Consider the following 13,614-nt stretch of genomic DNA (forward strand, 5'->3'; position numbering starts at 1 on the left):
GGGAAGGAAATGTTCAAATGGAACAAAACCACACATAAATCTGAAGGCAATCAAAGGTGCAAACTTACCTTGTCTGCACTTCTCTTTAAGTACAACATCAAGTTTTCCCTGTTAAAATTAATTAATATTATTTTTTTCATGCCATACACAGTTTGTAGAGCATCTGTTCTTAATTAGCATTAAATCTAAATGAATGTTTCAAAGGTCATGGTTCAGCTGGAAAATTTCTCTCTCTTAAGGTGAATTGCTATGTTTAGTTACTCAACATCCACAAAAAACATATTTTTACTATTTCAGTATCTCTAATACTAACAGCTTCCTTTTTTCCCCCCAGAAATACTAAAAGAAGCTTCATCCAAAAGACCAGGAAAGTCTTACTTGCGCCTTGTTTAGCTCCTTTTCAAGCTTTTTCTTTTCAGTTTTCAGTTGTCTGAAGTCCTGTGCATGCTTTGTTGCAGCCTCTTCAAGAAACAGAACCAAAATTCAAGTTAGAAACGACAATATAAGAGACAATTAATTTAAGTAGTATTGGTCACCAGTCTGCAAATCAAATTAGCAGGAAAAAAAAGATAGTGTGAAATACAAATCTATTGAAGTTATATTTTGGCTCTTTAAGACAATAATTCATACATACAAGTATGTCAACTTCCACTGCAGTACTGTTCTGAACTACTGAAATACATTTATTACTTTCCTCGCTTACATGTGAGAATGAAGAGAGGGGTCATATTGTAATGATACTGTACTGTAGAACAATATACGCCAAGTGAAAAAGGGGAACAAAATAAAGAATGAGGTGCAATGTTTTTTTCATGTGTTTATTCTCTTATTTAAAAGAGGGTTCTAGTTCAAAGATAAAGACACCATAGCCATCTGCATTAGAAAGAGAGCACTCAAGACTAATGCACAGAAAAAAGTACCTTATCTCTTAATGTCTAGCTGGCAGCTGGGAAGAGTGCAGATGCATGGGATTAAAGAGTACAGGGCAGGTAAATGGGGATTGAATGTGAGGTTCCTAGAGAAATTCTGAAGTGAGAGGGATACCTGACAGAACTCCTAAAAGATCAGCTCGGTGACATATATACACAGACAGCAGAGAAAAGACAGATGGAGCTTGCCTGCTGATCAGATCAGGCCACAGGCCATATCAAAAGAAAAAGCAGCTCAGGTTGTAGGTTGACAAAAATAATTACGGAAAAACTTGAGATTGACAAAAGATACCAAAGCAAAATATGGGCTCTGGGATATTTAATGAACACAGAAAAGAATACAACAGATAAACTAGTCACTCAAATTGGACCTAATGCAAACTATCTCAGTGTTTTGTTCTAGCTCTGCCAGAATTTGAGATTTTAGGGCTAGGAGGATATAAAAATCTTGCTGCCATGTAATGGAACTCCAAAATGCTCATCAAAATAAACACCCTGTAGCTGTACTTTACAGTAGGATTTGGGGGGAGTTCTAAGACTAAGATACAAGTCACTCAGTTCATTGTACTTTAAACTGTGGTAAGCACAGCTGTAAGTGTGCCATGAATTAAAATAATTGCCTTGACAACTAACAGTACAGCTAGTTAAATATCAGAATGCTTTATGAATATCCACCCTCTCTAGCAAAACAAGAAAAACACAGTGCAAATGCTTTATCTCTACTTAAGCAAAACAAACAAACCAATCAAAAACCAGTTACCAGAATATTTAAAAATCAGAAAACCTGTCAAGATCACAACATAGTTAAATATTATTATAAACATGACTAGAAGAATGCTGTCAAGATTATTAGAACACTAGAGCACAAGCCCTACGAAAACAGGCTCATTGAACTTGACTTAATTAGTTTGAGAGGGAAAACCACAAACAAACAAACAAGCAACAACAACAGAAACTTAGAAGGGATTCAAGAGCAGCTTTCTTCTATCTACAAGGAAGCATGAAGAACATGGAATGAGACTGTTCAGTGGTGCGTGGTGGAAGGACCAGAGACATCAGGCCTAAGTGGAAACAACAGTTTCCAACTGGCACTAAGAACAAGCTTTATCACCACGGAGACAGTCATGCAGTGCATCAGGTTGCCTGGACAGACTCCATCCTTTGAGGCTTTCATGACCAGAAGTTCCCTTCCAACTTCATTTACACCATGTGCCTAAGACCCCCAACAAGAAACATTTTGCAGGAAGGCTGATGTAATTCAGAGACTAAGCATTGACTAAGGCCTTGTTCCTTGAGGCCTCAGAAAGTTGCAATTACTTTTTTGGATAAAAAAGAAATCAAGAGACAGAGTAGGACAACAGCACAGTAACACAATGTAGAATGTTACCTTCAAGTTTCTTCACTTTTGTTTCCAGTTTCTTTCTCCTGTTAAAAACAAGGCATTGACACATCATTTTTGTATAGAACTATGTTGCATGAAAAGCCAAGAAAAAAAGTAAATCTAGCCATTTCAGAGAAAACATACTTCTTAGATCCAGGACCTGTGAGACCAATGTGTCCCTGAAGTTGAAAACTTACATCAGTGGCATGTTGGTGACATTCTCACACAAACAGCTGTATCTGTTACACAGGCAGAGTTTGCTCTTAAGAGAGTCAGTCCACTAATCCAGGTACATAAATATACCTTCAGCTATAACCTGAAGTTACAAACACAATCCGAGAAAACTGGTTTCTGTTCTGCATTTCTATGATGCAATGCAGACAGGTTAGTTTTACTCCTTAAGAACAATTAAACCTTGCTTACAATCAATAAGACCTAAGTAATGAGATAATCAGGAACAGCCTTCAGGATCACTTATGTCCCACAGCTTTTTATTCAGAATATCCAGGTGTTTACTAAAGCCAAACCAAAACCAAAAAACTGAGGCATCCTGAACAATTTTGACTTCAGCATTTCCAACCCTACCTTACAAGTAAAACATACAAAGAACTGGAAAATAAAACAAACAAACAACTTATATTATTTCCTTTTGTTAAACCGCAATATCCCAGAAACAGTTTTTAAACTCTTGTGACAAGTAGAAGACTCTGTCCTCACAAACACAAGCTACCAATGCTGACTGATCACTTTGTATAATGACATGAGATTTACAGCCTAAGCCTTTCTGGATGTGCAAGCTTTAATCACCACTTCAGGTATTAACTGGAATACATTTGAAAATCCACTCAAACAGGATGATTAGCCACCTTTGGCACGTTCAGTAGTCAAAGCATTTATGCTATAAAGTAATAGACCAATGCTCTTGGGCCTTCTCAGCCCGAACAGGTTCATAAATAACTCTATATTTAGATGATGGCTTTGACAGTCAAGCAACAGGTGAGAATTTTAGAAAGAAATCCTCATAAAACATCTTTGCAGGAAAAAAATAAAGGTGGGTTCTTTAAAGAATAGCAGGTAATGCAGTTCTGTTTCTCTGTAGATTGTCTTCCGACCAATGCATAGAAGTACTGCATCTACAATGTATGGACATTGGAAGCAAGGACAGGTGACATGGGAGGACTACAGATATGCCATTTGCCATTGCAGGGAGAAGATTCATGCAGACAAAGCTTGATTAGAGTTCAAGCTGCCCAGTAGTCTGAAGGACTACAAAAACGGCTTTTTAAAATATCTTAACAGCAACGGGAGAATCAGAGATAATACGGGTCCGTTACTTGATGAGGTCAGTCACCTTGCAAATAGGGATGTAAGCAAAGCAGAGACATTTCACCTCTGCCTTTAACACCAATAACGGGCTCTGGGAGCCTCAGAGTCCTGTGTTGAAAGACCATGACTAGAGGGATGATAAACTCCCAGCAACTCTGAAGCTGTTCAAGGCTCACAGCTCCAGCTGGATGCATGTAAGTCTATGGGGCCTGATGGGACTCATCCCAGGATACTAAAGGAGCTGGCCCATGTTATCAGAGGACCTCTCTCCACTATTTTTCAATGGGCCTGGGAGTCTGGAAACACCCCAGTTGACTAGAAGCTGACAAATGTTTGTCCCAGCTTTCAAGAAGGGTAAGAAGGAAGACCCTGGTAATTACAGGCCTGTCAGTCTCACTTTGGTGGCCGGTAAAAGTATCACAGAATCACAGAATGTTAGGGATTGGAAGGGACCTCAAAAGATCATCTAGTCCAATCCACCTGCCAGGGCAGGAACACCTAGGTGAGGTTACACAGGAAGGCGTCCAGGCGGGTTTTGAATGTCTCCAGAGAAGGAGAATCCACAACTTCCCTGGGCAGCCTGTTCCAGTGTTCCGTCACCCTCACTGAGAAGAAGTTTCTTCTCAAATTTAAGTGGAACCTCTTGTGTTCCAGCTTGAACCCATTACCCCTTGCCTTACTGTTGGTTGTCACCAAGAAGAGCCTGGCTCCATCCTCGTGACACTCACCTTTTATATATTTATAAACATTGATGAGGTCACCCCTCAGTCTCCTCTTCTCCAAGCTAAAGAGACCCAGCTCCCTCAGCCTTTCCTCATAAGCGAGATGCCCCACTCCCTTAATCATCTTTGTGGCCCTGCGCTGGACTCTCTCCAGCAGTTCCCTATCCTTCTTGAACTGAGGGGCCCAGAACTGGACACAATATTCCAGATGAGGTCTCACCAGGGCAGAGTAGAGGGGAAGGAGAACCTCTCTCGACCTACTAACCACCCCTCTTCTTATACACCCCAGGATGCCATTGGCCTTCTTGGCCACAAGGGCACAGTGCTGGCTCATGGTCATCCTGCTGTCCACCAGGACCCCCAGGTCCCTTTCCCCTACACTGCTCTCTAATAGGTCATTCCCCAACCTATACTGGAACCTGGGGTTGTTCCTGCCCAGATGCAAGACTCTACATTTTCCCTTGTTATATTTCATTAAATTTTTCCCCGCCCAACTCTCTAGCCTGTCCAGATCTCGCTGGATGGCAGCACAGCCCTCTGGCGTGTCAGCCACTCCTCCCAGCTTGGTGTCATCAGCAAACTTGCTGATAGCACACTGTATTCCCTCATCCAAGTCATTGATGAATATATTGAATAGTATTGGTCCCAGAACCGACCCTTGAGGCACTCCACTAGATACAGGCCTCCAACCGGACTCCGCCCCATTGACCACGACTCTCTGGCTTCTCTCCTTCAGCCAGTTTGCAGTCCACCTCACTACATGATCATCCAGTCCACATTTCCTCAGTTTTGCCGTGAGGATGCTGTGGGAGACGGTGTCAAATGCTTTGCTGAAGTCAAATTATGGAGAAGGTTATTCTGGGAGTTACTGAAAAACACTTGAGACAATGCAGTCATTGGTCATAGCTAGCACAGGTTCACAAGGGGAAAGTCCTGTTTAACTAAATTTCCTTTTATAACAAGGTCCCCCATCTAGTTGACTAAGGGAAGCCAGTAGGTCGTTTTTTTTTGATTTTAGCAAAGCTTTTGATACTGTCTCTTAAAGTATCCTTCTGGACAAAATGTCCAGCACACAGCTAGACAAGTTCATGATGCATTGGGTAAGCAATTAGCTGAGGGATCAGGCTGAAAGAGTTCTAGTAAGTGGGGTTACATCAGGCTGGTAGCCAGTCACCAGTGGGGTTCCGCAGGGCTCAATGTTAGGGCCAGTGCTCTTTAATGTTCTTATAAATGATCTGGATGAGGGGGCAAATGTGTACATTAAGTAAGTTTGCTGATGATATAAGCTTAGGAGGAGCTGTAGACTTACTTGAGAGTAGAAAGGCCTAACAGAGAGATCCAGATAGACTAGAGAGGTGGGCAATCACCAACTGTATTAAATTTAGCAAAAGCAAGTGCCAGATTCTCCACCTGGGATGAAATAATCCTGGTTATATGTACAAATTGGGGGATGAGAAGCTGAAGAACAGCCTTGCGGAAAGAAATCTGGGGGTGTGGGTTGATGGCAAATTGAATATGAGCCAACAGTGTTACCTGGCAACCAAAAAGGCCAACCATGTCATCATGCATCAAGCACACCATAGCTAGCTGGCCAATGGAGGTGACTGTCCCACTCTATTCTGCACTGGTGCAGTCCCACCTTGAGTACTGTGTGCAGTTTTGGATTGGACATTAGAAAAAAGTTCTTCACTGAGAGAGTGGTTGGTCACTGGAACAGGCTCCCTTGGGAAATGGTCATGGCACCAAGCCTGCCAGAGTTCAAGGAGCATCTGAAAAACACTGAGTCATATGGTTTAGTTTTAGGTAGTCTTGTGAGGAGCAGGGAGTTGAACTTATAGGGAGTTGACCCTTACAGGTCCCTTTCAACTCAAGACAGAAATTCTATGATACAAACAACTAAGAATTTGAATAACCAGACAGACGCTAACTGCCAACATTTATCATTGCAATGTTATTTCCAGACAAAATATTTACTTTTAAATGTGCAGTAGGATGCTGACTGATTTCATCAACACATTAAGTTACATTAAGAAATAAAATAGGTAGATGTTAAAACTAGTAATTCACAAAAAGCAGTGTTTGTAGATGATGCATTTGGGCAGAACTCCTCTTATGCCATGCAACTCGAGGTACTATCTGATCTTTAAGATGCATGCACAACTTCAGAAAAGCTTTGCTAACAGAAGTTGCATTCAGAAGCAGGATCCATACAGTATTATAACCTACCCAGATTACAAAAACCATAATGTGGTTATATTTGTAGTACTCAAAGGTTGAAAAATATAAATGCAAACAACAACTGTGTCTGTCACATTGATTTCATCCTTAGAGAGAATGTGACCTTTTAATTTAAGTGAGCAACCTTACTTCTGGAACAGTCTAATGTTTTGAGTACTTCTTTCAGAGCTTGTCTGTAGAAGTGATTTCATATCTAAAACCTCCTTCACAGTGGATGTATTTATCTCAAGTTATCACACTTGTTATAAGCTCAGAATTGGGGAATTGCCGTCCTTGTAAATATTAAAACTCAACTAGACAAGGTCCTGAGCAACCTAACTTTGATGCTGGCTCTGAATGGTAGATTGGACCAAAGTACTTGAGAGCTAAATTTTTACCTACATTATTTTACAGTAACTGTAGACCAACATTCATTTTATGAACAATTCATGAGAATTCTGCTTCTGAAGAAACTCAGCTCAAATCACTGAACTCATGTGACCTACTGCTTAAAATAGCCTCAACGTCAAAGGTATATAAAATAGCTATAGCATCATAGAATGGCTGAGGTAGGAAGGGACCTCTAGAAGTCATCTCGTCCAACCCACCCTGCTCAAGCAGGGCCACCTAGAGCTCATCGCCCAGGACCATGTCCAGAAGGCTCCTGAATATCTACAACGATGGAGAGGCCACAACCTCCCTGGGCAACCTGTGCCAGTGCTCGGACACTCAGCAATCCTTACAGTAAAAAAAAAAAAAAGTTTCCTGATGGTCAGAAGATGCCCACTGCCTCTTGTCCTGACACCGGGCACCATGGAAAAGAGCCAGGCTCCATCTTCTTTACACCCTCCCTTCAGATATTTATAGACATTGATGAGATCCCCAAGCCTTCTCTTCTTCAGACAGAACAGTCCCAACTCTCTCAGCGTTTCCTCAATGGCGAGACACTCCAATCCCTTAATCATTTTTGTGGCCTTTCCCTGGACTCTCTCCAGTATGTCCATGTCCCTCCTGTACTGAGGAGCCCAGCACTGGACAAAGGACTCCAGTGCTGAGCAGAGGGGAAGGAGCACATCCCTCAGCCGGCTGGAAATGCTTTGCTTAATGCAGCCCAGGATACCAGTAGCCTTCTTTGCCACATGGGCATGTTGCTGGCACAAATTCAACTTGATGTCCACCAGGACCCCCAGGTCCTTTTCTGCCCAGGTGCCTTCCAGTTGGGTGGCCCCCAGCATATACTGGTGTGTGGCATTGTTCCTCACCAGGCGTGGGACTTTGCACTTTTCCTTGCTGAACTTCGTGAGGTTCCTGAGAGCCCTTTTCTTCAGCCTGTCAAGCTCACACTGGATGGTAACATGATCCTCTGGTCTATCAGCCACTCCTCCTAACTTTGCGTCATTGGCAAACTTGCTGGAGTACGTTCTGTCCCATCATGCAGATCGCTAGCCAAGATGCTAAAGAGGACTGGACTGAGTATGCGGCACTCCTCCTATCCCCCCAGGGTACACTGCTGGTTACCGGTTTCCAACTAGACTTCATGCCACCTCACTGTCCGCTTACACAGGCCCTACAGCAACAGCTTAAGGGGCTGTGAGGCTCTTATGGGAGACGGTGGGAGAGGCCTTACTGAAGTCTGGGTAGACACTAGCCACTGCTAGTGCTACCAGGCACACCAGTTCATCATAGAGGTTCATCAAGTCAGTCAAGTATGACTTCCTCTTGGTGATGCCACGCTGACTACTCCTGAGGAGTTTCTTGTTCCTCATGTGCCTATAAATGGGTTCCAGGATGAGCTGCTTCATCACTGTTCCAGGGATCAAGGTGAGGCGGACCAGCTTGTAGTTCCCTGGATCCTTCTTCTTGAAGATATGAGTGACAGATAGGAGACAGGTGACATATCTACACTGACACAGTATATGTCAGCACGTTAGGGTGGTCAGTTCCCTCTTTGGACACAGTTAGCAACGGGGTAGCTGCTCTCTGCTGCTCTTAGATAGGACGCTGTGCTAAAGCGCCGTTAAGCTCACAGGACAGAGTGAAAGAGAGTACCTATATGTGAAATCAGGGCAGTCTGGCAGAAGCGACAACAGCAGGTGACAACAATGCTAGTCTGCTTGTACAATCTGTTGGATGATAGTGGCCTGCTGCTGTGCTTGTGAGTACTGCATGTTTCACAAACCATGTAAAGACACTGGGGTGTCTCATTGAAGAGACGCTCCAGTCCCTTGATCATGTCCGTGGCCCTTTGTTGGACTCTCTCCAGTATGCCCACATCTCTTTCGTACAGAGAAACTCAGAACACAGTACTCCAGGTATGGCCTCAACAGTGCTGAGTAGAGGGGAATGATCACCTCCTTTGACCTGCTGGTAACACCAAAATAGCTTAGGAACACCAAAGGGAGGGAGGAAGCGAGAGAGGAGTCACCAATGGGAGTTCCACTGGGATGTATGCTGGAACACACCAGAAGCAAAAGCTGACTACAAAAAACAGCAGAAGGGTCTTGGAATTCCAAGTGACTAGAGAGCAATCATTGGTGTTGATAAATGCAAAGTGATGCACATGGAGGAAAACAACCACAACTACAAACTCACAACACCCAGCTGTATATTAGCTGGTTGTCTTTTGAGAACATAATTACCTTTGCACAGAAAACCAAGAAGAGGACAGGAGTATAACAGCATTAAAAAGCAATTGGACAAATTCACTAGAGAGTACATCAAGAGCTTTAAGACATAACACGCACATACAGTCCAGGCAAGGATGCCTTTGAGTGACTGGTTACCGGAAGAACAAACTTTGACAAGTATCAAGGCACAGCTTCACAATATTTTGCACTATGGCAGCAAAAATGGCTTCCACATTTTTGGTGTCAAATCCCTCTTGTCGATTTCCAAACAAGGTGGACAGTTCAGAGCCGGCTGAGCTGTTTCTTTAAAAGCAATTATTTTAAGGGCTGATCTTAAGTGCAGATCACTTTAACAATATCATTTACATACTGGCCTCAGAGGCTTATCAGCACAACAGAAACGGACAGCCTTCTGTTGAAAGGCCAAGACTAAGAACCACTTAAAACTGGAGAAACTACAGCTTCTCCAACCTCATCCTGTTCTTAAAAGCCTTTGCTAAATAATCACCAAAAGCTACTTCAAGACACAATAATAATGGAACTAATACCACTTTTCAAAGTGTTTGCTACAAAATTTAAGACCATTCTTCCATCAACTCCCTGTTCAAAGAACCCATAAGCATAAAAATTTTAGCAAAATGGAAAGCGTAACTAGGTAAGGTACAAGACCAAGTTCTGGATGAGGTAATAGGGGGAAAGAAACGTTGTGAAAAAAGAAGCATCACTCACAGAGCATCGCTGTTTACTATTTCTTCTTTAATTTTAACGTATTCCAGTTGGCTCTGCTGATAAATCTTGAGAGAACTCTGTGGAGAAGGAAAGCACAGTTAAAACATGTCTTCACTGATAACAAAAAAAAAAAAGATTGCATGGACTTTACCTATTCTAATGAAAACAGTACATAGCCAAAAAAGTATATTCAATGAGAAAACAAGCAAGCTGAAAAGTCAGGGTATTCTTTGTAATTAAAGTCAAAAGTTGTAACAAATAAACAAATAAATAAATCTGTATCTACATATCTTTTGAGTACGTGCCTCCAAAACCTATCTGGATAGGAACTCAAATCTGAAGTCAAGAGCATAACTATTATACACCATACATACAGTCCTGCTTTTTCTGAAAAAGTGCCATCAGGACATCAGCTACTAATGTTTGCTGAGGGAAGAGGATTTAAAAAATGGCTCTGACATAGAAGAAAAACTAGGTACAGTGACAAGACAAATGTTCACAGCCTACCTTGTACTGGTGTGAAAAAAAATACAAGAAAGAGAGGGGGCTATTTTTTGTAAAAATAATAGTTAATGTCTAGAAAATACATATATTTAGAAAATCTGAACAGTCAAAAGCTTTTCTTCTGTAGACTAAATCTCAACTAAAGGATGAGAGAGAAATTAGGAATAAACTCAAATAGCTAATAATGTAAAAACTTGTGTTCAAAATGGTAACAGAAGCAAAATCCTGTTCTGCACTGTGGGAATATAACAGAAGCTTGGTGAGAAGAGCTGTAAATACACTGAAGAGACTGCAGATGGGGTATAGAAAAACACATATATCACACTAATTGTTGTTTAGCCTTGTGTGCTTGACAAATTAGAGCCTCTGTGTCTAGATAACATAGTCCTGTGAAAGACTTGGAGGCACCTTATCGAGCATCCTTGAAATTCCTGCTCTACTGCAGGCAAAGATCAGTGTGAGAAACTGAGCCTTCATGCATCCCTGATACATAGGCGTAACCAGCAGGCTCACTGATCTTCTAGCAAGGACTGAGCTCTGCACTGCCTGCATTCCTACTCGTGTACCTCTGCCTGGGTGCTTTGGTGCTTTTTCAGAGATCCCATGGTTGGCAAGGTAACAAAAATAAATTTGCTCTTTGCATTTCATCTGAGGTTTGTGATTGTTCCCACGGCCAGCCTGTGTTGGCTCACATGTGCACAGATCCTCTTTGCACACTTTAGTAGTATAAGTCATACAGAGTTCAGTAATCTAATAAGACAAGAACAGAAAACCAAAAGAATTTGAACATATCTTCTTACTTCCTAAATAAAGAAATAAAAGCCAATAATCTGATCAAAAATCTTAGGAACTACAAAAGCCTCAACTTTTTGCCTACCTGAAACCTGCTGCCATGTAATTAATTTCATCTAAATCCAGAGCTGCCTGTCCCAGAGAGCTGGAAATAACAACTGGGCTCATTAAAGCCTGTTTCCTTAAGATGAAAAATAATTATTTACATTTTCTTCAACAGAAAAAGTGCAAGTTATTTAAACCTTACAAGCACACCTTTTTCTCTTCCAACTCTGCTTTCAAGGAACTCAACTCTTCCTGGCACTTTTCCAGCGGCACGATTTTCTGTAGCATCTGCTCCACTTGGCAACGAAGAGCAGAGATCTCTCTGAAATGGCAAGTGCAATGTTTAAAAAAGTTGCCAAAAAACATGGGTGCTCTCAAATTCAATGCTCTGATTCTTCAGGCAAGTGTCTGAGTATTTTGCTTTCCCCTGGGGAAAAATGCTGTGAGAGATACCCAAGGGCAAGTGTTCTCTCATTTTTCCATCCATTTTACATTCAAAGAAAATTCAAGATCTATTTAAAAATAGCTTAAAGCTAGATGGAAGCAGATGGCATGTGCCACACAGGAGTACTGCCCAGCTACCTACACTAAATTGCCAGGACTAAGTGTCTCTACATAGGTAGCGCTGTGAAATAGGAGCAGAATCCAACTGTGGGATTTTTCAGCAAGTAGGACAGAGTCTGTAAAGATTATATGATGCCTCTTCCTCTATAATCAAGCAGAATAAGCAAAGGCACAGAGCCACAACTCTAAGACAAAATGCTTCATACAAATAGGGCCGTCCCAAACACGCTTACATTTAACCACCACCAAAAGATCTCCACTCAGTCACTTTAGACTCTTATGTAACACAGGACCAGGAAAGAAGTTCACTCAGGTATTGTAGAAGGTCAGATTTATCTCCTCATCAATGGTATCTTTGCTAACTATGGCCTAGAAAGCATGGTAAAAGAAAGGACCATGTTAAAAGCTCAGCCTAGACCCAGGGCCATTGCTGTTACATCAGACTCCTAAAACTGTCAAAGACACAGAGAACATAGCATCTTTAGTAAACAATTTAAATCAAACTTACCGTTCAGCAAATTGAAGCTGTAATTTCATGTTAAGGTAGAAATTAAAAACTGTTTATCAAACATCCTTAAGTATATTTCAATCCAATCGCCACTTGTAAAGAAACATCCAATAAAAATTTCCACCCAAAATACATAGGACTTGCAGAACTAAGTGTTTGAAACATTTCAATATTTTTGAAGTGAATAAGCAGAGCTGCTTCTGTTACATGAAAACACTTGAGTCATTCTCAGCAACGCAGATTTCAAGTAGTCCATATTAAGCTATATATTAGACAAAGCTGGATCTTAGGTGGACAGTCTTAATTCCAAAGTCTTATTTTCTTTACAAAGGCTATTCAGTCTGATTTTTACTAGAAGCATCATCTCTTAACGTAAATCTTAAACAAAACGCCTCAAGCCCTCTTATAAGAAATGTTGATATACTAATTCTGTTAGAACACTAGTAGAAAAAGGATATCAGTGCATTTCTGTTGATACTCTGTCAGCAAACGACTGCAAGAAAAACAAAATTACTCATTTTCTCACCTGATTTTGACAATCAGGTCTTAGGATACCTTTTCTTTTGCTTTATAGATAAATACAGAAAGTGTAAGACTGGTTTGCATTTTCTGATAGTAGTCTATATAACCTTTTTGTTTCATTAAGACATTCAAACCTCAAATCAGGCTGCTTTAAAATAGGAAAAACAAACAAACAAAACCACAACTGGCAATTACATGAATTTGTAGCCATTAACTATTTGCAGCTTAAAAAAAAAGGGAAAAAATACATAAATAATCACCAAAAAAATCCTAGTTCCCAAACTTAAAAGGATGTTTTCCTAGAGAAAGAGAAATACCATGGCAGATACTTCAATACAGAGAGGGCTGCATTACTCTCTCTTGCAACAGTTAACAGTAAACAAGTAAGGCAAAAAAGAAGAGCTGAGCTACAAGTAGTTAAAGGAGAAGTAATTCCCACAATAAATGTATGCACTGGCAAAAAGCAGAGGGACACAAAGTCTGGAGGTAGGAAAAGGACACTAAGTAAAGGAGCTTTGAAGAAAAGTGCCCCAGTTAAGACAGTGAAGGCTCTCTTAGGTACTTTTTGGAAACAAGAATGCAGGACTGAAATTTAGATTCACTAAAGCCAGACTGACACACATCAGGGAAAGAGTACATGAGAAATAAACCATTACAATTATGAGACATAGCAAGGATATTAAGCCATAGTATGAAGCTATACATATCTCAATACATTATTCCATGCAATTATATGTTGATTGTTATC

At 41.0% G+C, this 13,614-nt stretch overlaps 1 protein-coding gene across 1 annotated transcript in view; it reads right to left on the bottom strand.

Annotated features, from left to right (window-relative positions):
* ICE1 (interactor of little elongation complex ELL subunit 1) overlaps window positions 1-13,614 on the bottom strand; it is a 37,473-nt gene that overhangs the window by 22,342 nt on the left and 1,517 nt on the right. Inside the window, exons 3-9 of the mRNA XM_065629868.1 lie at window positions 12,802-12,837; window positions 12,345-12,362; window positions 11,483-11,594; window positions 9,932-10,008; window positions 2,317-2,354; window positions 379-461; window positions 69-108 (exon numbers count right to left, since the gene is read on the bottom strand). Coding sequence (XP_065485940.1) covers window positions 69-108; window positions 379-461; window positions 2,317-2,354; window positions 9,932-10,008; window positions 11,483-11,594; window positions 12,345-12,362; window positions 12,802-12,837 — 404 coding nt within the window. The remainder of the gene's footprint in view (window positions 1-68; window positions 109-378; window positions 462-2,316; window positions 2,355-9,931; window positions 10,009-11,482; window positions 11,595-12,344; window positions 12,363-12,801; window positions 12,838-13,614) is intronic.

The sequence above is a fragment of the Caloenas nicobarica genome, chromosome 2 (assembly GCF_036013445.1).
Source record: "Caloenas nicobarica isolate bCalNic1 chromosome 2, bCalNic1.hap1, whole genome shotgun sequence".
Classification (NCBI taxonomy): Eukaryota; Metazoa; Chordata; class Aves; order Columbiformes; family Columbidae; genus Caloenas; species Caloenas nicobarica.